The sequence below is a fragment of the Mchenga conophoros genome, linkage group LG8, assembly GCF_057382185.1.
Source record: "Mchenga conophoros isolate Kocher_MC1m ecotype Shallow Benthic linkage group LG8, M_conophoros_male_GT1.1, whole genome shotgun sequence".
In the NCBI taxonomy this organism is placed as follows: domain Eukaryota; kingdom Metazoa; phylum Chordata; class Actinopteri; order Cichliformes; family Cichlidae; genus Mchenga; species Mchenga conophoros.
Genome location: NC_140533.1, coordinates 20,663,406 through 20,690,444, shown reverse-complemented (window position 1 = coordinate 20,690,444; position 27,039 = coordinate 20,663,406). Strand labels below are relative to the sequence as shown.

Here is a 27,039-nt window from a genome sequence, read left to right as displayed (position 1 = left end):
TCACTAAACCTTTCTCATGTACTGAGTTGAGAAGGAAAAGGGTAAACACGAGCCTTTTTAAACGTGCCGTGCAGCAGCCCAACACACTCAGGGCCCCCGGCCTTTAATCAGTAGAGCGACAGAAGTGAAGCGAGACGATAGATACAGCAGGAGGGGTGCATGACACTTGCTCAAAACCCTCCACCACACATAAGAGAAAGGTGGTCACTTTTGAGGGGCTTTTGGAGGTTAATGACACTTCACTTCATACGGCATACTTCAGCTTTAAGACAACAGACATCCCACACTTTTCACCGCATTCATTTGCTTCTCTATTATGAAAGGGTTGCGCTGACAGTTTTCCGTCCACATGTACATAAATAAATCATTTTATTTAATATTCAAATATGATGCGTGCTTTACAGAATTTTTTTTACGCCATTTTTCCGGGTGGAAAAGTCAAACCATATGTGAAATGAGCCGAATATTGGCAGGAGTCTCGGGTTAGTTGCCAACCACAGCTTGGCAGCTCAAATGTGGTAGAGGTGAAAAGCAATTTAGCAGTACCACCCAACCACAAAACATTTCCAGTAGAGCAAATGCTTTTTTTGTTTGTTTGTGTGTGTGTGTGTGTGTGTGTGTGTGTTTAAGTAAAATTGCAAGGAGCTTAATTTTGAAAAGTCAAACCAAAATATCAGCTCAAACCTCCAGTTACTGACTGGTCATGTTGACTACACTTTGCAGGATTCACTCTGAAGTACTTCTGGGAAAAACTGTATTCATTGTCGTGTCTTAAAAGCAGACGTCTGGTCTTACACAAAGAATGAATCAGAAAAGTCATAAATTCTTATTTTTTTTGTCAATACCTTCTGAGTTCAGTCCAGTGTCACTTCACAAGACAACTGCAGGGTCTAAAATGTGAGTCCTCACCTCACCGACCAGTAAAGTTGTAGTTTTTACCTGTTTTGCCTATTAATGAGACTTGTTCCCCATCCACACCAAGGGTCTAGGAATAGAACAGGTTATTTATACTTTCTTTCTAAAGCTGTATTCACATGAGACAAATTCAATAATAGTCGCTTTATGTACAACTATGAAGACTGTTGGGTAGAAAATCGGGGTGGGGTTGGGGACAGCACAGAGAGGGAGGAAATTTAGGGTTTGGCTCCAGACCTAACATCTTCAGACGTTTCAAATCCCTCCTGCACCACCAAGAGCTGTTGGCACAGCTGCCCACAAGGGAAGGAGAGTGATGAAATGTGGGGAAACCGCGTGTCTTGGCGAGCAAAATCAAGAGGCCTCTTTTAGACCAGCTTGCTACACGCAGAAGGGAGGGGATAAATAACTGGCTGCTGTAAAAACAAGTGCACGTTTCTGTGGATAATGGTGCATTTAGAGCTGCAGGTGTGCGACGTTGTCTGGTCAGCTGACCCTCCATTTCCTGTCAAACAGGAAGAACCGAATGAGCAGAGATGAAAGTTCAAGGTAGCACACAGCTGGCAGTTGTTAAGGTGGGTAACTGCAGGTGCATTACAAAAGCGGCTGTGTGCACGCTGTGTAAGAGGAGCCTAACCCAAATAGATGACATACAAATGTAGTGTATGTGAATATAGTCTGAGAGACACACTGCAGCAGGGAGCACTCTGCAAATATGCACAGTGTGTGTGTAATGAGCTGGGGAAAATCACTTATAAAAGTATCTGACCATAAGTTCGATTTACATTAAAATAATTTCAACAAATAGAAAAAAGTATCAAAACTTTGACTGGGATTCTGTTGCAAACGCAAACACTGTTGAAATCATACCCCTCACAAGAATGTTAGTACTGAATGCCAGAAAGTGGCAGGATACTTTCAGCATACAGCCACATTCTGTTCTTGATCCTCAGACTCATGTTAAAGGGATTTGCATCCCTAAGGTGTCCGTCAACATAAGATGAAAATGAGATCATCAGCTCAATGAGCTGAGGTTGTAGGAGAGGAGGGCGGGAGGGGTGAGGATACTCTTGTGGTCGTAATCATATTCTGCTATGACCAGAGAAGATGATACTTCAAGACAGACATGTAATGAACTCTGCCTTGAATCAAGTGCACTAAACGGGAAATGACATTTACAGGTAAAATGCAGAAAAGGCTATAAAAGGGAATTCTTCTGCCACTTTGACAAGTTGTATTTGATATCCAGTCTCGACACATGAGTAGTCAAAACTCTGAATAGGTGGAAAACAAAGGTTAGTATCATATAACTGATCACTTGTGAAACATGGTCACAATCTCTGCTATTCCAGGTATTCCTGAAATATTGCATTCACAGGATTGGCACAGATGGAGTGTCACTGTGACTTCGGACACTGAATTCTAATCAGTTTAACCTAATGTAGCCCCTTAGTGGAGATCTCTATGTAGGTACAGGGGAAATTCCAGATTCAATTCTCTGTGCGCATATGCATATCTATAGATATCTATCTATAGAGATAGATAGAGAGATAGAGAGATAGATAGATAGATATATATATGACACAGGCGTCTCCCAAAAGATAATAAGATGATGTACAAGAGGCATCATTGTGGAAAAAAAATATTTCTCAGCTTTTATTTACATTTAAGCAAACGGAGGAAATAGGAGTTTTCCTATTTGTTAAGTCACTTAACACTACCTGTGAATCATTCAAGCATTTAAAAAGCACCTAGCTCAAAGGATAAACCAGTGTTGCATCGTCACATAACTGAAAAATTAGCAAAGAACAAATTTAAATCGTATCTTTAGTCACTTTGTTACTAGCAGCCTGTCACAAAAACAGATGAATCTAGAAAGAAATGCCCCTAATAACTGTTTGACAGGCATAGATAGTATTTTTGCACCAACAAGGTGTGGTGTGTCTTTTAACAGCTGAAGAAGTGGAGGACAAAAGAAAAAGGGGGAGGCTTAAAAAACTTTTCTGTTAAGTTTTTTAGGTCACGACTAAGAAACAGGAAAAATAAATCTAACAAAAAGGAAGGAAAGTTAGGAAGGAAAATAGGGGAAAGGCAGAGGTATGCCAAATTACACAAGAACTGGACTGAAAAATCGGTGGCAGAAAAAACATCTTTGCAAATCAATTATGGAGTAATGAATCCAAATTTGAAATATTTGTTTTATTCGTTAGCAGTATGTACGAAAAGGTCAGGCAACAGTTACTGCCTATGGCCATCTGTGAAACACTGTGGAGACTCTGTCAGGGTTTGGATGCATTTCAGTCAGGGATGTTGGAGATCTTGTCAAAATTGATGGAATTATGAATGCAGATTTTGATCCACCACATAATACCATCTGGGTAGAATTTGATTAGAAACAGTTTCATTATTCAGCATCAAAATGATCCAAAAAACACTGCAAATAAATCCCAGCAGCCATTTCAAAATTTCATCGCAAAATATACCGAAATAAGGGGTGGCTCAAAATTTTTGCACAGCAGTGTATCTTGCGTATTTTATTTCATTTCTAGCATAAATTGAAGTACAAGACAATACAGTTATTTTAACGTACTGAACACAATGCAATACCAAAAAGGCCCAAAGGTGACAAACTGATGTAGCAATCACCTTTACATGTTAATCTCCATAACAGCTTTGGTGAGACAAGGATTTGCCAGTCTATCAATTTGTCCCATGACAGTGAAATCCTACTCTACATGCCCAGACATGTCTCCCAAAATGAGGTCACCTCTATTATCTGAAAGCAATCTTGCTGTGCAGCGACAGGAAAAGAATCAATGTACTGCACCCCATTAGGAATACAGTATATCGCTGTTTAACAGTGCAGACAGCCAGGATAGGTAAACTGTTGCTAATTTGTAACTTATGTCAAACGGGTGGCTAAACTCAGGCTGGCCTGAGAGGTGAGGTTAACAATCATCCAGCTCTGGGTCATGTGTGTGTTTGAGTTTAAGACCTAGTGATGGTGAACCTGCCAAAAGGGGTGTATGTGTGTGTTGTAAATTGTGGCCTAGATCCCTCAGATACTTCACTTCCCTTAACTGGAAAAATAACCTAGTTAAAGCCAAGTGAATTCATTCGAGAGTATTCAAATGCATGTTTAATAGTTCAATACGAGTCCAGCAGGCAGTAACATAATGGACAAAACACAGGGTCAAACAATGTGCAGGCTGTTAGAAAACTGGGTACCAGCTGCTAGTGCTTTTCTGCGTACATTAACATTTATTCCTGAATTGCAAATAGGAGTGGTACAACCAGTCAAGCTGCAGTTTCATACTACTGCATAACATTTCATTACCTCTGAATGCCCAGACATACTCAAGCTTGTGTCTGCTAATGGTGAAATAAACCTAAGAGACCTCAATGTATCACTTGAAAACGAGCTTTTTTTTCTTGTCGAATTTATTTGGTACAGTGGAACCTTGGGGGCAACGATTGAGAATCATTTGTTTTACGCTCCATTTCCAAAGATCTCAACGATCCAGCTGTGACACTGAAGCCCAATAACCAATCTTTTTTTCTTTTGTTTTTTTGGCCACGGTCGTTTTATTAACCCTCGGTGTGGATACCGTGTGTAATGAGTGGCTTTTGACAGAGAAGCTATGACAGGACCGTCTCCAGTAAAAGCCCGCTTAAAGTCAAGTAAATAAAGATAAGCAGTTGAAGATCTGTGGTTCTTCAATCTGATGGAGTGTCAGTTTCATTTTTGTTTACACAGAGAGAAACATGAGCCCAAGCATCAGCATAATTTATCGCATTCAGCAGTGGTTGCATTTATCATCTCTTAGACCAGCTCACTTCCCATTTCCAGCGATTTATTATTGTAAAACAAAAGCCTCTCCGATATGAATTCCAGTTTAAACCTGAGCCAAGGCTGAATTTTCCCCAAGTGCTTTAAGACCTTGAGCTTTTCTCTGACAATGACTCAGACAAATTTCCAAACTGATGGAGATTCCACACATTTTCACACAGACTCGAAAATGATCTTTCTTTATAACAATCAAAGACAAAAAATCAAATATTTCCTGCAGCCCTGTATGGGTTGTGCACGTTCTCTGTTTTCATCACATGACGCACAACAATTACTCTGCGTTAAAGTGCAGCAAATGTTTAGTGCAAACTGTGAGTACAGCAGCTCTTCGGAGAATTTGACTGTGGGAACTTGAACACTGCATTTCTCTCGCCTTTTAACTGTCAGTCAGCAGCTGGTTACGGCACACTCGTGTCATCTTGAGGTATCTTATCTATGCCAATCATGTACTGACAAATACACAGTACAGCTCAAGCATGCTCAACACTATCTCTTGCAGATGGGATAATTGTTCTGCAAACTTCATTCCAGTTTGTGTCACACTTCGCAGAGCAACAGATGGGAGTCTTTCCCATGTGTGACAATACAGTTGGCTGTTAAGAGTTTATAGAGGCCATGGGCTAATTAATTTAACTTTCATAACAAAGAAAACTTTCAGAAGCTACTTTTTAATGGTACTGCTGTTCAGCTAGAGTTCAGTGTCCACTGCCTGGTGTTCAGTGCCCCCTCTGACTGAGGATCATGTCCACCGCCTGGGCCAGGTTGTCTACAGTGCCGTCAGCCGTCACCGCCGGGTGCCTCTCATCAATGGGCCTGAGGGAGGAGAAGCAAATGCACAGGTTTGAGGACCTGTATCGCAGGACAAAGGAAATCTTGGGCACAAAAGGGATGGTAAACAAGGACTAGCAGTTTGACGCAGTCGAGTGGATTAACAATGCTGAATGCATTATGTGGGGGGATAAAAACAAAACAAAAAAAAACACAACAAAACACAACTGAAACGAAAAAGAAAGTTTGTTATCAAAACTGTCATCCTGTGTGGTAACTCTGGTTCTGTTAAGAGCTTGTTTAACAGCATTGTATTTTTAGTTCTTTTGGCTGCTCCCCTTACAGTGTATCATCTGCCTCAATCGCACCCTTTCCAAAGCATACCTACACTCTGAATGTCTTTGACTACATCCAGAGTACATCCACAGTCGTCATCCTTTGCCCAACATATTAGTTGATTTGAAGGTATTTCAGGGTAACAGTGGCTCCATAACCACACCTTTCTATCATATGTGCAGGCTACTACACCACAATTATAGTGCTGTTTTGTATCAAGGTTAGGATCAAATCGTAATATACTGTTAATCTGTGAGGCTGTAACAAAACACATTACTTCCACACATGGTAACAGACCGATTTCTCCAAACTTGCTGTTCAGCTGTGCTAATCTCGTGGCTCTGTGGCCCCTTGACTACATTGACCTCAAATTTTTGTTAAGACATTTAGAGACACCAGTGCAAGAGACACTTGCAGTATTCCCCTGACATTCTCATCAGCTTAATCGTTACTCTGCATTTAGGACAAATTAGCAAATGAACTAATGCTAAGGTGCTGAAAATGGTTTACCTCAGACTTGTGCACAGTCTTGTTCTACATTTGTAATTGGATGGACTGCACAGAAAGGGTTATTGTATTTACAGCACGCACACAGAAATGATGTTTACATTTTTTCCCATATAAAGTACCCTACATCAAAAGGTCACGGGCCAATGTCCAAAATTACCCTACCCATAATCCTGTTTCCACACGATTTCCTAAATTGTGGGAAAGCTGTGGACTTGGTCAAGACGGGCAAGGCTGTAGCTTCAACACTGGCTGCTGCCATTGTTTGGATCAAGGCCCAGTGATGGATGCAGATTTGGTTGTTTAATCAGCTGGTAGTGGAAATGTAATCCATTTGGTGTGGCACTAGGCCCAAGCTCACACGGAGGACCTCCTTTCCACCCAATTCCATCAAAAGACAGAGACGCCCCTTCATTCATCAGAACTGCCCTGGAGTCCTGCTCATTTATGGAGTGGTGCCTATAGACCCCCCCCCCACCGGCCGCCTTGACCGGGCTCTGTGTGCTGCCTGTGTTCCTCAGTCACGGCTTGGAACTCCAGATGGGGACTCTTTGTCAGGCCCTGGGTGTGAGGCACACACCACCATTAATCCTGACTTCTGAGAGCTTACAGAGCCCCATGGCAAATATTTGTGAGCCGCCCAAGTGTAGTGACAGAAAGAAGAGGCCTGTGGTGGTGGAAATGGGGGAAGAGGTGCTGAATGCCGAAGCCACGCTGAATATGGCAAAGCAGTGCCATGTGTTTACGCATGTCTGTCAGCTGCCAGTGCTTGGGTTATGTGAGCTGGTCCACTAATGGTTGGGGTTTTATGTCTCCTGTGCTGGATTACTCCTGCACCCTTTTCTGCCCGAGGACTGATTGAGTTCACACACGCATGCACGCACAGGCATGAACGCACAAGCAACATAGGTCACATGGCTCTTATGTTTCAAGAAGTGAAGCCAAAAGTATCAACCTCACTGTCTTTTCAACCCGATGCTTCTTTAAATCTCTCCCCGACTCCATCTTTTAGATAGGCATACATAGATGCATGCGCGTGTATTCATTTTGCTGCCTTCCTCCCATTCCCATGAATAATGAAGAAGTAACCAGGTCAATGTGACCATGCAAAATTCAGCACAATACAGCTAGTGTTACCGGTGAGGTAATCTGCGGCTTGCTGTCCTTCAGGTCATTGCAATATCAATACACGTGAATAGATAGGTTTGGTCCCTGAGCCTGACTGACATTGCAGAGCCATCACATAGGGATGAGGTCAGCTATGAGGCAGGAGGTGGGGAGCAGCCAAGGGTTTAGTACAACACAGCTGCCCCTACGCTGAAAGAGCAAACTGCCTCATCAGATGGTTAGTAAATGATCACACGATTTGTGCTACAAGTAGTGCAAGAAAAAAAAATCCAAAAGGAGCAGTGAGCTTGGCTAGTGGTGAACAAGCACAGCAGCCGATTTGACAAAAACGATTTTGACAGCTGATTAACATTCAAGCAAATCATCAATCAAGATGTCAAACACTTGTAGGCTCCAAATTTTTTTTTGACAGCTGAAAATTTGAATATCTTTGATTTTAGACAGCTAAAGACCTCACATTGGGCTCTAGGAAGATTAAATGCTGATCAAAAAGGAAAAGTGGAGCTTTAAAGTTGGGTTCTCTAATGCTGTCGATCCTTTAAAGCTATGAATGCCCCATGTGATTCTTGCAGGTTGTCACAGGACTTGCTTCCAAAATAACAAATCAGTTGTGAGTGATTCGAGTGTGATATGACATATACAGTATAAAACTTGACACTATTAAAAACACTTTATTTGCAGCCACTGGTTGTTCCTCCGTGAAAAGAAAGTAGATAAGAATGACTCATGTAGTGAGTGCATTTGTTTGTGAAAGTCTGCTGTGAGTCAGAGACACACAGGGACGAGGTAAGATATAGAAATAAAGAAAAGGACTCTTGTTTAACCTGAAGAGAAGAGGGCGGCTTCACCTTTGTTTCGTTTCGTTTAGATGCATTCAGCTGACTCCTGAGGTAACTGACCGCAGGGTGAGAGAGCATGAAAACGCTCTCGCTGGTTAATGCTTAACTCGCCTCGTGCACAGAGGGAAGCAAAACCGTCACATATACCCGATTTCGATTTATACTTGTCTCTTAACCTCTGCACCTCTGCTGAGCAGGCATTTTGCTTGACACAATACTGACGAAAAAACAAAACAAAACAAAAAAAAAATCAGGTTAGCAGCGCGCAACTCTCGGTGATATTTTGGTGTGAAGGCGGTTACATACTGAGCAACTCAAGCTAGAAATATCTGGGTTTCCTGTGATTTGACTGTAGGACAAAAGGCAACGTTGAAGCTTTGATCTAACTTTTAATGGCTGCTATTAATGGTGTAGTCAAAGAAGCATAAGCTAGTATAAAATCCAAACTGCCTACATGAAATATGGCTCCTATTAGACAGAAATTAGCATTTGTTAGCAATGAAAGAGGCTGGCTACTCAGTGTAGGCTTTAAAAGTAGTACCGTTTAACTTTGGGAGGTTCTTCTGATCAGTGTGTTTGCGCACTCTTAAGTAGGAACATGGGTGTGACAAATTCAGCCAAATATTTCAATATTTCAGCCACGTTGCATACTTTATGACTTGGCTTTCCGAGTCATCATGAGAATTTTCCCAGTTGGAACTCTGTCACAAAAAGTCACAACTCTAAAGAGGGCTGAAGTTACCAAGAAAGTGTACTGAAAGTCATAAAAGCATTTAAAAACAAACCCACAACAAGAAACAGGAATAACCAATAAAAGCTTACCAATAGAGACATCACATAGCAACTAACTCAATGAAATGACATAGTTATCACACTGCTCCTCTAATAAATAGGAGCTACAGGGTATCATTGTAGGCTTTGTGTAAAGTGAGTTGCCACCTAGCAACACAGGGAAGATAACACTGAAAGTAAAGAGTCACTCTGCAAGTGAAAGGTGGAAAAACAGTCAACCCAGGCCAGTGTGTTGTTTTCATGCCAGACTAGTGAAGGCAGCAGGAGCTGAAACGCAGCCTTTTTTCCACTATAAAGACGATGATATTAAATATAACCTGAGGGAGATCACGTCTTGATGACATTCATAGCCTTTATGTTGAGCCAAGCCGTGTGGGTGACATAAGATGCAGGCACATGACAAAGCTCTCTACCTTCACCCTGGGGACAGGGAGAAAAGGTGTGCAGCTGCTCGAGTTTCCTGCTGCACGGTGCCGCTTTAGCAGCGTCGGCCTGGAGGGTGAAAATGTGATCCGTTTGACTGACTCTGTTGTAAATAAAATGCCACAAGACCGAGTGAAGATGTAGCGGGGATCGTCGACACCAGCGATGCTACAGCCTGGTTTTATTACAATCCGCTCCGAGCTTCACTTTTCCTATCTTTCTGTTCTCTTTTACCTGATAGGTACAAAAGCACAGATAACATCCTTGAAATAATACAGCTGCACCTTCTTAGGAAAAACAGCCCAACTGAACAGAGGAAACCACCATGTTACGTGCATGTTATGGCAACAGAAGTGACAGATGCTAACTTGAAGCCTTCACATCCTCTGCCGAGTTTGTGGCAGTGCAGCGACCGTTATCACTTCACTTTACAAAAGGCTACATAATGTTGAATCATGATCAGCAAACAGCTGCGGCATGGTTTTCACACTTTACGCAGATTAACGGTTCTTTCCAATCGAGCTGGACACAAAAGGGGGTTCCCTGGTTGCGGCGCAAAGAGCTACTTGATTATTTTTTTCCATCCTGTGGCTGTACGAAAACCTCCTGTGAGTACGAGCGATGACTGTGAGCGTGTGTGAGAGAGAATCCTGACCTGCTGAAAACCACCTACTGGAAACTTTCTGCCTTTCACAATAACAAAAACATCCAATGCTACGTGAACAGGATGCAAACCATAAATTTTTTTATGTCCTCAACGACTACTTAGGACATAAACTTTTAGACATTATAGATTAGACTGACTCTTTATATTTGGTGTGACGCTCATCGCTTTGAAATCTATTTAATGAATTATAAAAGGTTTTGCTGCTATGGTTTAGGTGCTAATTTGTGGAGTCATCTTAGGTGATCCGGTGGGAGCAAAGGGAAAAAAAATATATATCTAAATTTTAGCTTTTAAGAAGCCATTACCTTCTTCAACATTTAACAGCTGTCCTTGTCAGTGTTGTGCTAAATATGCAAAGCCTTACGTGACCCAGATCTAACCACACTGTTTTCATCTGTGTGCTGTTATTATTAGCAGCACTGCTGATGACTTGCTGAATTGTCTTTTTGTGCGTATATCTCAGGGCGCATGGGTGTTATGCTAGCTCTGAGGTGCTGCTGAGTCACCTGCATCAGATAAAGAAAATGCAAGTACAACCATGCATACCCACTTGCTAAAACAAATCCTAACAAAAAAAATGGTTACAGCAGAATCCAGGCAAAGGCCCAAATCCCTCTAGCCAAGCAGCTTGTCAATTGGTAATTGCAAGAGGGATTGGTTCCCCATTGAAACGGCTACGGGTCTGTGTTCATGTATTTAAGAGGCAGTGCCATGTTTCAGCCTGCCATCTGTGGGCTACAACTCGCTCTACTCTCCCACTCTCACTCATTTCCTCTTCTCTTTCTCACGGGTGGAAAAGTACTGTTGAAGGAGCTCAGTGACTGAGGCCTGCTTGGTTCCTTTGTCTTACCGTGGGAGTCTGGTCTCACTGCAAAAAAAAGCTCAGGTTAATTATTAATATCTCATTGACTTATAACGCACAGCAGGCTTTAAAAGAGCCTGCAGGCAGGGGGAAGCTAACACCCATGGGTGGGGAGGCTTCTATAACCTCTTTGTGGCTACTGCCACTTCAATCTATGACCTCAATTCAATATATGGCACACTATCAGGTGTTCGGATTACACATTACTACGATACTAAAAACAAAAATGAAACAAGCTTTTGAGATTTTGTTGAAGACGAGTCTCACTTTGCCTTTCAACTGTTCAGTTCAGCTTTGTTACTTCTTGGATTTATGACTAGGTAATTGATCATAGGGCTCTCTTATCTGTCACATAAGACAGGACAGCAAACTCAGGACCCCATGTAAATGATTTAAACTCTATATTTAACTGTATAACAAACAGTAAGACTGTTGGGTTTAAAAAGGGGGGGTTTCAGCAACCTGGAAACCACCTAACAGCTTTTTACACATACATTTAAAGTTTTTGATGTTTTTAAAAAAAAAAAATTGGCATGATGCTTTTCTGACAGATTGTAGGTGAATGTAGGGCTCCTCCAGCTTGTATGTAGAAATGTCCTTGGACAAGACACTGAACCTTGAGCCTCCCAACGCTTTCATTGGAGTGAGATTGTGTGAATGTCAGAATAAAATTTTAAGTGCTTTATGAATGGGTGTGTAATTGGGATAATGATGCTTGTAGTAAAAACATTTTGAATGACAAATCAGACTGGAAAAGGGTATGTATAGTTTTTATATACCCATCATGGTCATAAACATCATAGTAATTTGGGGTTTTTAGATTATTAATGTGAACTCTTCTTCTTCCATAGTGAAATTGTCACCCAGTCTACAATGGGACATCTTTGACTTTGAAAGAAAGTTTGAATTTATTTTGGATTTTCTCTAATCTACACAGGTTCAAACATATGCATACGCTCAGGTGGTGCTGAAGGTTCTACAATATCTTTTAATTTGATGCTGCTGCCATGAAATAAAACTTTTATGGTGGTTTTAAGACTTGTTTTATGCATTTAGATGCATAATTGCTAAAAGTATGTGCTAGGTGGTTGCTAAGCAATAAGATGGAATCAAAATATGTGATATAGATAAGAACCTTGACAGACTTAAGATGTAGTTCTGTGCCAAGTTTGGTTGCTCAACTCCAGATTGTGTACGTGTAGTTGGTAGACAAAGAAACAAATACAAAAAAAGATTTTGCGATAGCCAAAGTATAGCTACACAAATCTGTATCTTACCAAGTATGGATTGTCTGGAAACACCATGCTAAATTAGCATTTATTTTTTGGAGCAAGTATGCTTGCATCAATTCAGATCCACAATTTTGTACAAATAATTTACAATAACAGTTTCAGTTGGCATCATGATTGGCTGATTTTGGTTGCACGCTACAATTGGAAAATTTAAAAGGACTGACCACAGTAGTGAAAAACTAGAATGATAAATAAAGCAGTTACAATTTAGGCCCATCCGCTCCGCATTTGGAATACACTGGGCATAAAGATGGAAAATTAGGAAGTGGCCCATTGCATGATGGGGCTCAAGTAGCTGTTAGCACGAGCAAGAACTAACAAGCGAGTCTCTTTTTTTCCAGTGGAAATGAACACCCATTTCTAGAAACATGCAGCAAAAGAAATCCAACTAAAAAACACAGCTTTCATGTGTTATCTGTTAAATAGAAGGGAAATCCAACAGTGGAAATAGGAACCTTATGCAACACACATTTATCCCAGTTTACCATGCATCCTGCCAAGGCCCTGCTGCTGACTGACAAAGGAGATGCTGAGAGTTGTTAATGGCTTGTCAGACATCACTGTGCTTATCTGTATGCTTCTGATGATGCATAATGTCAAAATTACTTTAGAATTATGCCTTATTCGGTCAGTCTAATAAGAAATGAACACAGATTTATATACAACCCATTCTGTACAGTCAGGTTTACACATTTCCATATAAAGCTAACAGGTTAGAACGTGCTAGCTTTAGTTCCTCTGAACATCTGGGTGGACTTGGACACAAAAGAGGGCCCCTGTGGATTTAGCTTTAGCTCAAAGGCCACGTTGTGCACATGTCACGCATCCCTTTGCTGGTGTAAAGAGTCAGTGTTCTTGTGGTGCACAGATAAACAGACCTAAATGACACATTTAGAAACACTGTAGCTGACAAATTCACAGCCCACAGCCTCAGCGGAGAGGAGTGCACTTCGATAACTTCACTTCCTTCCCACACAGACAAAACTAATGTGTTAAGAGTGGTTAAGAGGACAGGGTGTGGGACTGCGCTGTTACACGAGACACTATGAAGTGCCTGCACTCTTTTCTACAAAGCAAAATGCTGCACAGATCAAGACAATGCAAAGCGAAAATGTGACTCAAGCGTAACCTGCTCAGGCAAGACTACACATTCAATTCAGTTTAGTGTGCTTGAAGGAGAGAATTAAAGGCATTATCTTAGGTAATCTACATTTCATAACTGTCTAGGTTAAAGGAAGGCCTTGCAGTCATACATGAAACCATGACCATTATCATATGTGCTGATCTATACGTCGTGAGGAGGACTGAAAGCTAAGATAAGCTGAAATACATAATGTATCTGGGAGCCATCCCAGAAATGACCACAAAATAAAAGCTAACTGGCACCAACAGTCCAGCAATAATCAATTTCAACATCATGCCAATATAGATTTAAAAGCAAATATTTTCAGTCAAACTGCCAGATCTGATCACCATATGGAGGAGGTCCAACTTAAATTTGGATCACTTCATTTTTATTAGACAGCCATTCAAATACAGGCAAATGATTTATGAGGAATAGTGCCAAGTTACAGCATGTGGTCTCTTAGGAAGCGGGAATACAATTAACCTGCCCTAAATATGCTAGTAATATTGGGGTTATTATACTAATTCTGTCCACTTTATTATATTAAGCTGACAGCAAACATTTTTCTACTTGAAAAGCCTTCTCTTGTGTTTGCTGAGGCTGATTGGCCATTTGCTTTCTTAATGAGCTGTCTTTCCTTTCATTCACTGCACTCACAATGGCTTTATTTTCAAGACTTCATTACAGGTTTCAGTGGAAATCTGCTCAGGATATCCACACTAATCACAGGTTATGTGCCACTCAGAGAGAGCCAGTTCAGTCTGGGCTGGGAAGGTTTCTCTGGACTGGTCTGCTGGTGGACAACTGTACAGTGTATTGTAGTCTGTTAAGCTGTTAAAATCCTTTGGTGCTTACTCACAGATTAATTGTACCATCACTTTTGGATTAAGCCAAATTCTTTTTCTACTCTCAGACTTGTTGGTTCTGATCATACTAGCAGTTAAAATCATAGCTTGGAATATTTGCATACTAACGCATTGGATGAGAACTGCGTGTCCTCAGGGATATTACTCATTGCACAATGTTGCAATGTTGCAAGCTCATAGAAGCTTCATTGACAACATCCATGTTCGTGAAATATGCCATATGCCAAGCATTTATCGTTTTTTTTTTACATATTCTTGTCTGTCAAAGAGCATTTTCAAAAACTGTTAGCTTTTCTTCTAGTTATCTCATTACTACACTATCATGTTTCACTCAGTTCTCATGAATCTCAGTTTACCTATGCGTCAACTGTAATATCCGTCTAGTAGCCTTAAAGTCAAAGAATCTGACAGTTACAGAACATCCCAGTTGGAGAAAGTTGCTACATAAGAATAACCGAAAACACCTTTGGACTAAACTAAAATAAAGACTAAATACAAGTGCAAAATTATTGCTTTAATTTGAGTACATTTTACAACAATATTGAAAGAACTGCTTGTAAGACATATAATACCATACATAGTGCCTGTGGGTACAACACAAGCAGGTTTTCTTTCAAATTGTTTCCTAGGTGAGGTATGTGAACACTAGTTCATGCGGAAAGGAGCTAGCACACAGCTCAGAGTTCCCACAGAGTGTTCTTAGGTGACTGAACACATGAAAAGGCTATTATTGAGGCTCATAAAGCCAAAAATAAATACATTTTAAAAATCAGCAGAGCGATATCAAAGGTAAACCTAGTAAATGACACATGACCTGGGAGACCAAGACTGCACAGAGAGTCAAGAGTGTTCTCATCAAGAGTAAAGTTCATGGCACCCTTTTTCACCTTTAGATGCCTTTCAAACATGTTGGTGGCGAATGTGTTGTGGGCGGGGGAACATACAGCTTTCGTCGCGCTTGCTGATAGACAGGAGTACGCTTTTACACCCTCGTATAATCTATATGTTCAAAAGGCAACACCCGCCACACCCTTCTTCTATATAGATGCAAAGCAACAGCTAACTAAAAGAGGCTACTCTGTTGTCTCTATTATTTTTTTTATTAAAAAGCCACAAAAAACGAGGAAAAATGTAATTCTAAATGTTTTGTGAACCATTTTAATTCATTGTCTTTGACTCTTTCTACTACGCTTGCAAAAACTGTAGAAAAGCTGTGCTTCTGTCTAAATATTTATGGACATGATTGTACTTGGTGTGCCCACAAAGGCAGGAGTGGAGATATTTCTGGAATGATCGGTGGAATCTCAAACGCTGGAACAACATGGGGTTTTCCTGTTCTTTACACTGTGCCAACAAGGGCCATGAATGCAGCATTGAACTAATGAACCGTTCTTTCTTTAGCATGTTCTTTTGCAAACATGCATAAGTCAGCATCTTGATGCATTCTCAATCATCCAGGAAAGTAAATCTCCAAAAGTTGATTCTGTTCATCTGGACGTAGCGTTTTGTGAGAGAAACGTTTCGTCACTCATCCAAGTGACTTCTTCAGTCTCAGCTGACTGCAGGTTTCCCCAAATCTTATAAAAAGTACATTTGCATAATGACTGAAACCAGCCCACTGAAGGGACAATGGGCTGGGAGGTCAGTCTTCTCATGATAGTACTTTCTATCATGAGAAGATTTTGTCACTACTCAGTGATGAAAATACTTATGAGCCCCTGAAACGAGACCCAGGAAGTGGCTACAGGAAGAGGGTGATAGACTGTCTGAAGCAGTTAGAACAAGACAAGGCTATTGACCGGACCTCATACCACAGGCTGTACCCAGGGGAGTCTACACCAAGTCTGTATGGTTTACCGAAAATACATAAACGGTGCACCTTTAAGACCGATTGTCTGCATGATCAACTCTGTCACCTATAACACCTCCAAGTTTCTGGCTTCGATCCTCAACCCGCTGGTGGGCAGCTCTGAACACCACATCCAGAACACCCTAGATTTTGTTGAGAAGGTGAGAGCTGTCATTATGGAGGCAGATGAAACCATGGTCTCGTACGACGTTACATCTCTCTTCACTTGCATCCCAGTCACGGAAGCGTTGGAGGTAGTCCGTAAGAGATTACAGGATGACACCAACCTCAGCAACAGGACCACTCTCAGCATCGACCAAGTGTGTTTGCTTTTGGAACTGTGTCTTCATTCCACCTACTTCACATACAAGGATCAGTTCTACAGGCAGAAACATGGGTGTGCCATGGGCTCCCCAGTTTCACCCATTGTGGCCAATTTGTACACGGAAGAAGTGGAAAAGAGGGCTTTGCTTTCCTACCCTGGAACACCACCAAGCCGGATATGTGGATGACACCTGGGTGAAAATCAAATCTCGGGATGTACTACATTTCACGGATCACATTACCTCGGTGGACCGACACATCAAATTCACCAGGGAGGATATGAAAAGTGGCAGGTTAGCCTTCTTAGACTGTGAGATTGCCATCAGTAATGGGGGATATCTAAAAGCTGACGTGTACACAAACTGGGTGTCATCAGGACGCTACAACACAGCGCGAACACCATCCCCACTGACACAGCGGCCAGGGAGACAGAAGAACAGCACATCAAGAAGGCCCTGAGTAAATGTGGTTATCCCAGCTGGACTTTTGTCAAAGTGGGAAAGGCACCTAAAGAAAGCTCCAGCCGATCCAGGAGAGAAGGACAACCGCTGCCCAAGCGAAAACCTATAGTGATCCCATATGTGTCAGGAGTATCGGAGCAGTTGAGATGCATTTTTTCAAAACACCAGGTCTCTGTGGCTTTTAAACCCCAAAACACGCTGCACCAAAAATTGGTCCACTCCAAGGATCGGGTCCTCCGACACAAACAGAGTAACATAGTGTACGCTGTTAAGTGCAGGAGGATTGCCAGGATTTATACATCGGGGAAACCAAACAACCTCTGGCGAAGCGGATGGCACAACACAGAAGAGCTACCTCATCAGGCCAGAACTCTGCAGTCTATTTACACCTACAGGCCAGTGGACACTCTTTCAATGATGAGGATGTACACATCCTGGACAGGGAGGAACGCTGGTTTGGGGGCGGAGTCAAGGAGGCCATTTACGTGAAAAGGGAAAGACCATCTGTGAATCGAGGAGGGGGCCGAGGGGTCATCTTTTGCCATCTTACAATGCTGTGATTGCAGCCATTCCCCAACTCTCTGTGAATGGTACTCATGGCCATTGATTAGTGGCCATTGATCAGTGGGTTTTGGTCAGTGGTTGTTGATCAATGGTCATGAGAATTTGCATAATTATGATTAAGGAACTGACCTCCCAGCCCATTGTCCCTTCAGTGGGCTGGTTTCAGTCGTTATGCAAATGTACTGTTTATAAGCTGGGGAAACCTGCAGTCAGCTGAGACTGAAGAAGTCACTTGGATGAGTGACAAAACATTTCTCCCACAAAACGCTACGTCCAGATGAACAGAATCAACTTTTGGAGATATGTCAGCATGTTTGTTTTAGTAAATACAGTAGAGCATTGGCTTGGTGCAAGCCATAAAATTACTGTAGGGACAGTAATCCATGTATGGTAAGCACATGGCCACTAACCCAACCCACCCCCCAACCCCGCTATGCTTCTTTCCTGTTGTGTCCCTCGTTGACGGCCACAGACAGAAAGGGCATGAACCAGGGTGTGGTTTCAGCAAACTATTTCATAGTTTGTATCATCAGGGACTAGTTCCATCTTGAGAGCTTCAATCTGGCTCAGCCTGCTTGTTTCCACACATTCCCATTAGCAGCCAAGCGTTAGCCGCAGAGAGAGTTTCACAGTGTAAACCACTCTGACGATGGTTGCTGCTGTGTGAAAATGTTTGCTGTGTGCTCTTTGCCAGATTCCAACTGGAATCCACTATGGGCTTCCTCTGGCGCCCATTCAAAACACCTATCAAAGCTGTGCCGGTATCCCACTCTTTGCTGCATAGCTTTCTCCCCGGCACAAGCACACACGCCAGCGCTGAGGGTGTATGCACACGCAGCACATGGGGAAACGGCAGTAGCAATTAAACTGGTTTACCACTGCTGCATGCAGAAACAGCATGATGTGAACCTGCTTTTATGAAGCTTCAAAGCTTCCCAGTTCTGCGCTGATGCAGTTCCTTGAAGATAAGAGAACAGAAACAAAGAACACACGATCGGTCACAGGAACAGGCTGCTGTAGATCACTATTGAAAAAGGTAACATACGCTTGAAAGAGGAAAACAAGGGCATCATACTCATAACCTTACTGCTCAGTAACATTTTTTAATTATAAACGCCAAGCTCACAGCTTATGTTTTTTTTTTGTACTTCCACAAAATAATTACCAAAAAAACCCCAAAAAAAACCCCCACATTGACCCACCACTCATTCGCTAATATTGCTTTTATAATAAAGTTGCCCTTTATGCTCACTTCCATCATGTTTCATAATTAAAGGTAATCCTTATTATTTTTTATGCAGCTCTTAGGTCGTCACCTGTCGCCATAAAACCCTTTCACCTTCCTTAAAGCTATTTTTCTTTTGATTGGCTGTCCCTCATAAACAAGGATATTAGCCTATGCTGTTCTCAGTTACATACGCAGACCTTTAATTTAACACTATTGTAACAGTGCATACAGATAATAAAGGCTTGATATGGCCACTTTATAGTCATTCAAACCATTATTAAAGAAGCAAAATGGTTGGGACAAACCTGCAGGGAACACTGCAGTTGTGACACTTTACTTCAGGTCGCTGTTTTGGTTTCTAGGCGTAAAGAAAATTCCCCGTTTCAGTTCAGCTTCGCTGCTTGTGTCAATCCTGTTTACTCCCGCGGCAGATAAATGTTTCCTCCCAATACCAAATGGCAGACAAACAAATTGAGTGCCTAGTTGGTGATGAGCGTAACACTTAGCAGCCAAGGACCCAGACACCAGCTCTCTGAAGAAGTGTTGCTTTTGCATAGACTTGCGATTATCAGCTGGCCATAAACATTACTCCAAATGAATGCTAAAGCTGCTTCATGTTAGCTGGCAAGTGTTTCCTAACAAGTTAAAAAGGTGATAATTAGTCAATATCAGGTTTACAGCTTGAATCCATGTGACTATGAAATCCATTAACTTTAATACCAAATGTTGCATATAATTGGCCCATTTCGCTGGGAAAATGTGTTTTTTTTTTTTTAAGTACAATTATGCATAATTGTCCAATCAATTATTGTTACAATCTGCATTTCAGGCCAACATCAGTCCAAGAGCTTTTTCCTACACACAGCAGAGCTTCATCAGAACAATAATTTAATTTGTGTTTTTAAAATTACACCTGAAACCTAACCAACTACTGATTACTGATTTTCAATAGCATAAACAGCAGTTATGGATAAAGTGTAATATGGATGGTATTCAGTAACCACTGAAATTTCATATACAGCTATAATGTTCTGACTGCCATTAAGCATGTAACTTGAGAAGTGAAAGCCTGAGTGGGGTTTGGAGCAGAGCTCAGTGTCTGTGGATTGTTCCCATGCAGCTGATTAACATCAGCAGTCCGATCTCTATACTCTCAGTGTAATTTCCACCCACTTTTCAGTGGTAGGCCCCTCTTTGCAAACCTGGTCTACATTAAAGAGCAAAGGGTTCTCTGGCTCCCTTGAGGTGCATTAACTTTCACTCGTTATATACAAGAACAAGGGAAATTTGACTGCTAGCAGAACTGCCAATTACAAATGCCCTTATGTTGTGCCTATAGCTCACCAACTAGTCCAGCAAAGTCACGTTGCTAGCTCCACTTTTGAATTTAATCAAAATGAGCCACATATATAAGAAAATACATCTTATTTAACACTAAAGTGAGCACTTAAGTGCACATAAAACCCTCTTATCGTATAGGTTTACTATAACATGTATCCATTAAGTTCTATTTGATACTTTAAAAAACTACAGACTTTAGCTTTTAACACATTAAAGGTCAAAGACACACATATAGCTTCAGAATGAGCGAGGCACAATTTTGGCTCTTCATCCCTGAAGCAGCCAACAAAAACAAAACAAAACCGGCTGGTGAACCAACTTCAAAGGATGTAAAACTTTAGAGAGGATTTTTTAAAAGTAGACACTCAAAAAAAAAAAAAAGAAAAGAAAAAAAAGCTTAAAGTTGTCCAGAGCTATGAGTATGTCAAGTGAAAAGCATTTTCACACAAGCTGATACGATTTGATTTGTATCTTTTTCCCTTCCTGTCTTGTCACCGAGTCTGGGGTATTTGAATCCGTAATTTCTCCGAGTGTGATGGGAACTGGAGGCCTGCGCAGCATCTGGTTGACTTGGAAACAGCTGTGTTTTCACAGTTATGACTGAGGGTTTATAGCCGCTCAAAGCGAGCCTGGGTTCACCGGGCCCGTTTAGCTAAACAATGTTAAATCTCAAGTCTCCCCCCACTACTCAAATTCCCACTGAAACACTGTTAATGTCAAAGTTACTCCTCTTCCTCTCAGAGAACGTGTAAAGTCAGCAAGTCTGGGCACTCCGAGTTCTGGGTTATTATTAAGTTTCCCGTGTTTAATAAACAAAGACAGTTCGCTTTAGGTGTCATAAATGAACAGCCTTTATACTCTGTTCCTAGTTGTGGGCAAAAGAATACACAAATACTGTGAGGCTCTTCTGTTATTACTGTTTCACACCCACATGATGTGCTGTTCAGAGCTGCTATTGCAGCAATACATTCGAAACACAGATGATTTCTTAATCATTCATAATAACAGTTTTGGTTTCCTTTGAGTCATTATATTGCTCTGCTCAGCTCTCCGCAGATAAACCCCTTTGATAATACTAATAGCAATAAATCCACAGCTGATAAACAGCATGTCATGGAACCCAACACTAGTTTCACACATGTTCCTCTGCTAATCTATAACCAGATGCTTTCTCCACAAAACATAGTTAGGCAGTGATATAATTTAATCCCTTTTACCCTGTTTAGTAGAATTGACACTGTTCAGAGTGTCAGCACACTGGAGCTCAACCGAGCTGCTGGGAGTAGACTATGAAGTCACACAAACCAGATGAATTCATGTGCTTACTCCACTGAGACTCTACAGTAGAAAAAGTTCAGCCCACTTGGCTTCTAAGCTAAACATGCAGAGATGTGCAGGTCTGTCTTTCTCTCTCTGAACGAATGACTGCCCAGACAGAGGGCAGCTTTTATAATGAGTGACCATGCTCTTAGCTAAGGATTAATGCTGAGTGATGCTCAAGCAGATTACTCAGCGTTCTCTGGTCACATGACTGCAACCTGCATGCCAGTCTACGTTGGCAGGGCAGGTAATAAAGAAGAGCACTCGTCAGATTGATGCGTGGTTTGCAGGCAATTTAAATATTTCCATATTCATATTCTGTTGCATGCATCTGACAGCTACAGTTGCTAGCTATCCATCTTTACATAAGGGTTACTCACGTTAAGACAAAGGTAAACATTAAAAGCCCACAATTTTGTTTGTAGCAATTATTTTACTTTGGGGAAAACCTGCAAGAGTAAGGTAGAAATAAAAAAAAAAAAAAAAACGTCATCACTTTTCTCACATATCCTTAAATATGCATATAAAGGGTAAAGCATTTATATTACTTACCAGAACTGCAGACATACTAAAATTATAGTAAACAGTACATATGGCATAATGTAGTTCTATACCAGCATCCTCTCTTACACCCAGAAACTCTTCTCTTTTCTTAAACTGTAAGTACCACATGGTTCTAAAATAATCAACCATAAATTTCCGTAATTACACCATAAGGAAGGCGTCCCAGTACTCCCTAGATTTGGGACTATAAACCCTTTGGTGACTACGACCTTGCGGGCAACGAGCATCTACATGTGGAGAGAATAAAGCTTTTTCTGGCAGATTCTCAATCAAATAAACAAATCTGAGGATTTAAGAATATGGTGGCTGACTCACAGGAAGCCTGTTCATTACAAAGGAAACATTGCGCCCCAAATCTGGTGTAATGCTGCCCCCTTGTGGACAAACTAAGCAGCTTCTTGCAAGGACATTTTTTTTCAAATGCACTCACAGAAACCCTAATAGGTACACTTTGCTAGTACTAGTTGAACCCCATGTTGCTTTGAGAACTGCCTTGATTCGTTGTGGCATAGATACAACAAGGTGCTGGAAACATTGCTCAGAGATTTTTGTGTGTGAATTGTGGCCTTAGGTTCATTTTCTTAGCTTACAAGAGAGGCAGCCAGTGTGGTCAATCAAGGTTTGACGTGTTGTGCGTTCAGAGATGCTCCTCTGTATACCTTCGCTGTAATTGGTGGTTATTGGATTAATGGTTACGGTCTTCCTATCGGCTCCAGCAGTCTCTCCACTGACCTCTGGTTTCAACAAGGTACTTTTTACCCTGCCGCTCACTGGATATTTACTCTTTTTAGGGCCTGTAAACTGCACACTTGGTTGCGTGGGAAAATCCCATTGGATCAGCAGTTTCTGACCAGCCTGTCTCACAACAACATCCACAGCACGATCAAAGTGACTTAAATTGCCTGTCTTCCCCATTCTGATGCTCAAATTCAACCTTAGTAGGCCGTCTTGATCATATCTTCATGCCTAAAATACACTGATTTGCTGCCATGTGATTAAATGAGTAGATATTTGTTAATAACCAGCTTACGTACCATCTGTGAAACAAAAAATTTAATGAAATAAAATGAAATGAAAAGAAGAGTAGCAGCAACATGGCCGATGACAATATTTACTTCTATTATTTTTATCTTTAATAACCATATAATTAAACAGATAAGTAAAACAGACAGTAAGAATATGGATTATTCAGGACAGAACATACTGACTGTAACCGTTAGATAAAACGGTTACCCAACATAGACAAATCACAGTTCACATAGCATATTTGTAGATTTAGGATAACACTGACCTGTACTTGCCAGTCCGCACCTGTACACCTTTCATTCCACAATGTTGGGCCCCACCTACATCATTTAAAAGATCGTCTCCAATCATCAGCACCTGAACGTGAGAAGGGAGAAGAAAGAGAAAACAGCAGTTCCATAATCCGTGCAACTGATGACACAATACTTGACCCTTTGTGGTTAACCAACTGTATCACTTGTTAATACCACTACAGTATGTTTTTGAACATTTGGATACACTACAGATCATTACTGCACCGAGCTGCCAGAAGTTATTCTCTGATGTCCTTGCTTCCTTACTAAGCTTCATTAGCGCTTGGGGAGATCAGTTTCATCCAGGCCTCCATTCTACTCATGTTTCCTTTCAAAACCTGCTTAGTCGTCATCTCAACTGACCAACCTTTTGCACCACTGCCCACTAAAGAAGCCACAAAGGGGGATGAGGACAAAAACAAAGGAGCAACCCATGATGGGCTCTCTACAACACAAGAAAAACAAAAAGGAGACATATTAGAACAAATATAGTGCACTGGGAGAATTAAAACAAAAACGGGGATTAAGAATTCAACCAGCGTCACTAATTTTAGATAAAATACGACTACTTAAACTACTCGCGAGATTAAACAGGAGCAGCTTTTTTCCCCCTTCAATGCAAGTGTGTCAAGGGCAAAAAGAGGTGGCTACAGACTCCTAAGAGAACCTAGTGCAGATGTGTTTTAAAAAACATCCACACCCTAGACCTGCTTTGCATGCTCAGTGAGGTCAAACCATGGAACTACTTTACTTTATTAATGAAGCAGAGGCACAAAGAAAGGAGGGGAAGCTGATGAAAGCGGAGACAGAGCTGGTACAGAGAGTTACTTGAACACAGGAGGAGTTCAGTATCAATTGACTGGGCCAAACAGGCCGTTGTTCAATGATTCTAAGAAGGCATTTCTTAAAGAAACAAAGAAGAGAATAACAGTGGGTCTGTAAGGGAGCTTTTTAAGTGAGTGACTCGACAAACAAGGAAAAGAGCCTGGGTGAGTAAATGAGTGCTCTGGAGAGGATGGCAAAGTTAGCTGTGAATACATCCATGTATCTGAGAAAGAAGGAAAATTACTAGAGTGAAACTTGTACTGAGATTATTGAAACTTTCGTTAACATTCTTGTGTCTGTGTTGGTGGATGTGTTCCTCTACATGAAAAGGTAACCAAAAAAAAAAAAAAGCCTGTAGGAATTTTACAATCAAATCAAAAGACCATGTTTATCTGTTATATATTATAATTCCACAAGTATTACAAAACTTGTGTCATAATATGAATTACTTGTTAAAGTGTCTTCTTTTGCATTCTTCTCATACAACATAACACAATGCTTACTCTTACAAATACTTTCAATAATGAAACATATGATATCAGACTTATAAGAAACAAAAGCAGATATAGTGATATAGTTGATTCGATGTGTTGAAATCATATTGTGCAGCTTTTAGTTGTCATTTTAAATATTGATAACATGTTGCTGAAAGCATTGACGCCCATATTTTGGCTGAAAAGACAAAAAAAAGACCCATCAGAGAGATAGGAAATCTTTAAGAGTGGCTAAATCAACACTCTGGTACATTCTTAAAATGAATGAAAACACTGGATAGTTCAGCAACACCAAGAGGCCTGAAAGACTGTAGAAAACAACTAAATTACAGGATGACAGGATTATTATTTTTAAAAAAGAAAATAAAAAAATTAAAGCTGAAAGTTTGTAAAGTTAGCTATATGTGACTAAAGTGCAATCTATTGTGGTAGACTACAGATGCAAAACTAGAAAGAAAACACTGTGTCATTGGTTCAGAATTTGTTGGAAAAACTGGAACAGGAGCGTCAGAGCACAGAGGAACAAGCTCAACAAAGCAAACCTGCAAAACAAGAACTAAAGGCAGCTGGTCTTTATTGCACAACTGACAGTAAACTTTTCCATCCTAACTTGTGCTCTGTGCACATGCAGGGCCATGTATTGCTGCATACCTCATGTGGTTTAAGGCCCATATCATTGAGAACACTCCGGAAGAATGTCGGGGAAGGTTTTCCAATTACTTCTGCCTTTAAATCACAGGCATACTAAAAAGAACAAAAACACAAAAAAGCCAACATTAAAAATAACTTATTTATTTCCACTGAACTCTTAAAAAAAAAAAATATCAAAATATCGGTGCACCTATTTTACCTCCAGAGCTTTCATGTAAACACCAACATCTAATTTTAAACCGTCCGTCTCCTTGTAGTATCGCCTATGAAGAAAGATTAACATCAATAAATACATTTCATTATATAATGATGCGTTACTTGGAATAAGCAATAGAGTAATGTCGGTTGGCTAGTAATATTTAATTACCCCTGGCCCAGGGAGAAAAGCACCGGCTTTTCCAGGCCTATGAGGACCCTGAAAGCCTCGTTCAAGTTCTGATAGGAAAACTTTTCAGCTGCATCTCCTACAATCACACAGTTTGGGTTGGTTTTGTCAACACCGTCAAACTCCGGGAGAAGTCCTGCAGAGAAGGAGCAAAGTCAGTCATAAATGGGTTATTGCATCTAAAATCATTAAATTATTAGATAATTTTCAGCTCAACCCGCTTTGATTAGTCTGAATATTTTATGATTTAAAATTTGGGCACGATGGACATAATGATTATTGTGAAATTTTAGTTTCATACATCAAATATAATTTATATACTGTATATGGATTCATGCCAGGTATTTGTAAGAATAAGTAATGTCTTATGCTGCAAAAGGGGAGACTTTACCAAGTAAATCATATTATAAGACACATAAGTCTTGTTTTACTTATGAGACGATTTAAGTTCCATTCAATAGCCAAGTTAGACGTGGTCCAGCAGAACACTCAAGATGACTTGAGATTAAATGAGTCAGTTTATAATTTAACACCAGAATGTAACAGAAAAAAACCCTTTATGTACTCCTCACATATATTATACCAGGGCTTTTAATGTGCATTTATTCCAAGTGCACTCTTAGAACACAATCAACTAAAAAGTGGTCTGAAAACTTTAGATGCTCAAATATGAATCTTACCATCATGCACCAGCAAGTGAGGACGTAAACCTCTTTCTTTGAGAACAGCTATGGCTGCAGGCGCAGGAGGGAAGACTTCAGATACAGAGATGTCAAAGTCCAATCTTCGAAGCTTGGCTACAAACTTCTCTCTGGTGGCCTGGGTCTCATTGGTGCAGAATCGCAGCTGCAGGTCGGATTCCTTGAGCCTTTCAATAGGTCAGGAGGGCAAAGCAGGTGGTCACATACATCATTAAGTCTGAGTGACGGACTTTGACAGCTATTCAAACTGAAGACGTAAAGCTAATCAAATTTCTACGTAAAATTTTCACTCACTTTTTCACAGCTTCGATCGAGCCAGGAATTGCAACTCCGTCGCCCTCCCCGCTGTCATATAAAACTCCACACAGGTCCAAAATGACACCTTTTAAACTCTTAGCACAGCCCGGCCAGCCACTGTCCGCCATGCCGAAGTGATTAGTACGCATGCGTGTAATATAAAGCGGCATGTGGCAAAGCACGTGTGAAGTATAATGTGTTTATCGAAAACATACAAAACAGTATTTTTTAAATGTACATCTTTAAGTATAATTAGACTCACCATTGGATCCCAGACGAAGTGCTTTCAATAAATTCTGGACGGAACATTAAAAATAAACTTAGAAATTAATTTCAAAGAAGTAA

General features: G+C 40.8%; 1 protein-coding gene across 2 annotated transcripts; it reads right to left on the bottom strand.

Moving 5' to 3' along the window:
• Positions 1 to 604: 604 nt before the first annotated feature.
• On the bottom strand, positions 605 to 27,018 carry lhpp (phospholysine phosphohistidine inorganic pyrophosphate phosphatase). Of its 2 annotated transcripts, XM_085284864.1 has the most exons (8): positions 26,957 to 27,018; positions 26,692 to 26,811; positions 26,377 to 26,564; positions 25,679 to 25,832; positions 25,511 to 25,574; positions 25,312 to 25,404; positions 23,314 to 23,405; positions 605 to 5,578 (listed from the first exon to the last, which is right to left on the bottom strand). In XM_085284864.1, the coding sequence occupies exons 1-8, from the start codon at positions 27,001 to 27,003 to the stop codon at positions 5,482 to 5,484; spliced, it is 855 nt and encodes a 284-aa protein (XP_085140990.1). In that variant the 5' UTR covers positions 27,004 to 27,018; the 3' UTR covers positions 605 to 5,481. The 2 variants fall into 2 exon arrangements, with proteins under 2 accessions (XP_085140990.1, XP_085140991.1); XM_085284865.1 differs by lacking the exon at positions 26,957 to 27,018 and having other exon boundaries at positions 26,692 to 26,843.
• Positions 27,019 to 27,039: the final 21 nt, after the last annotated feature.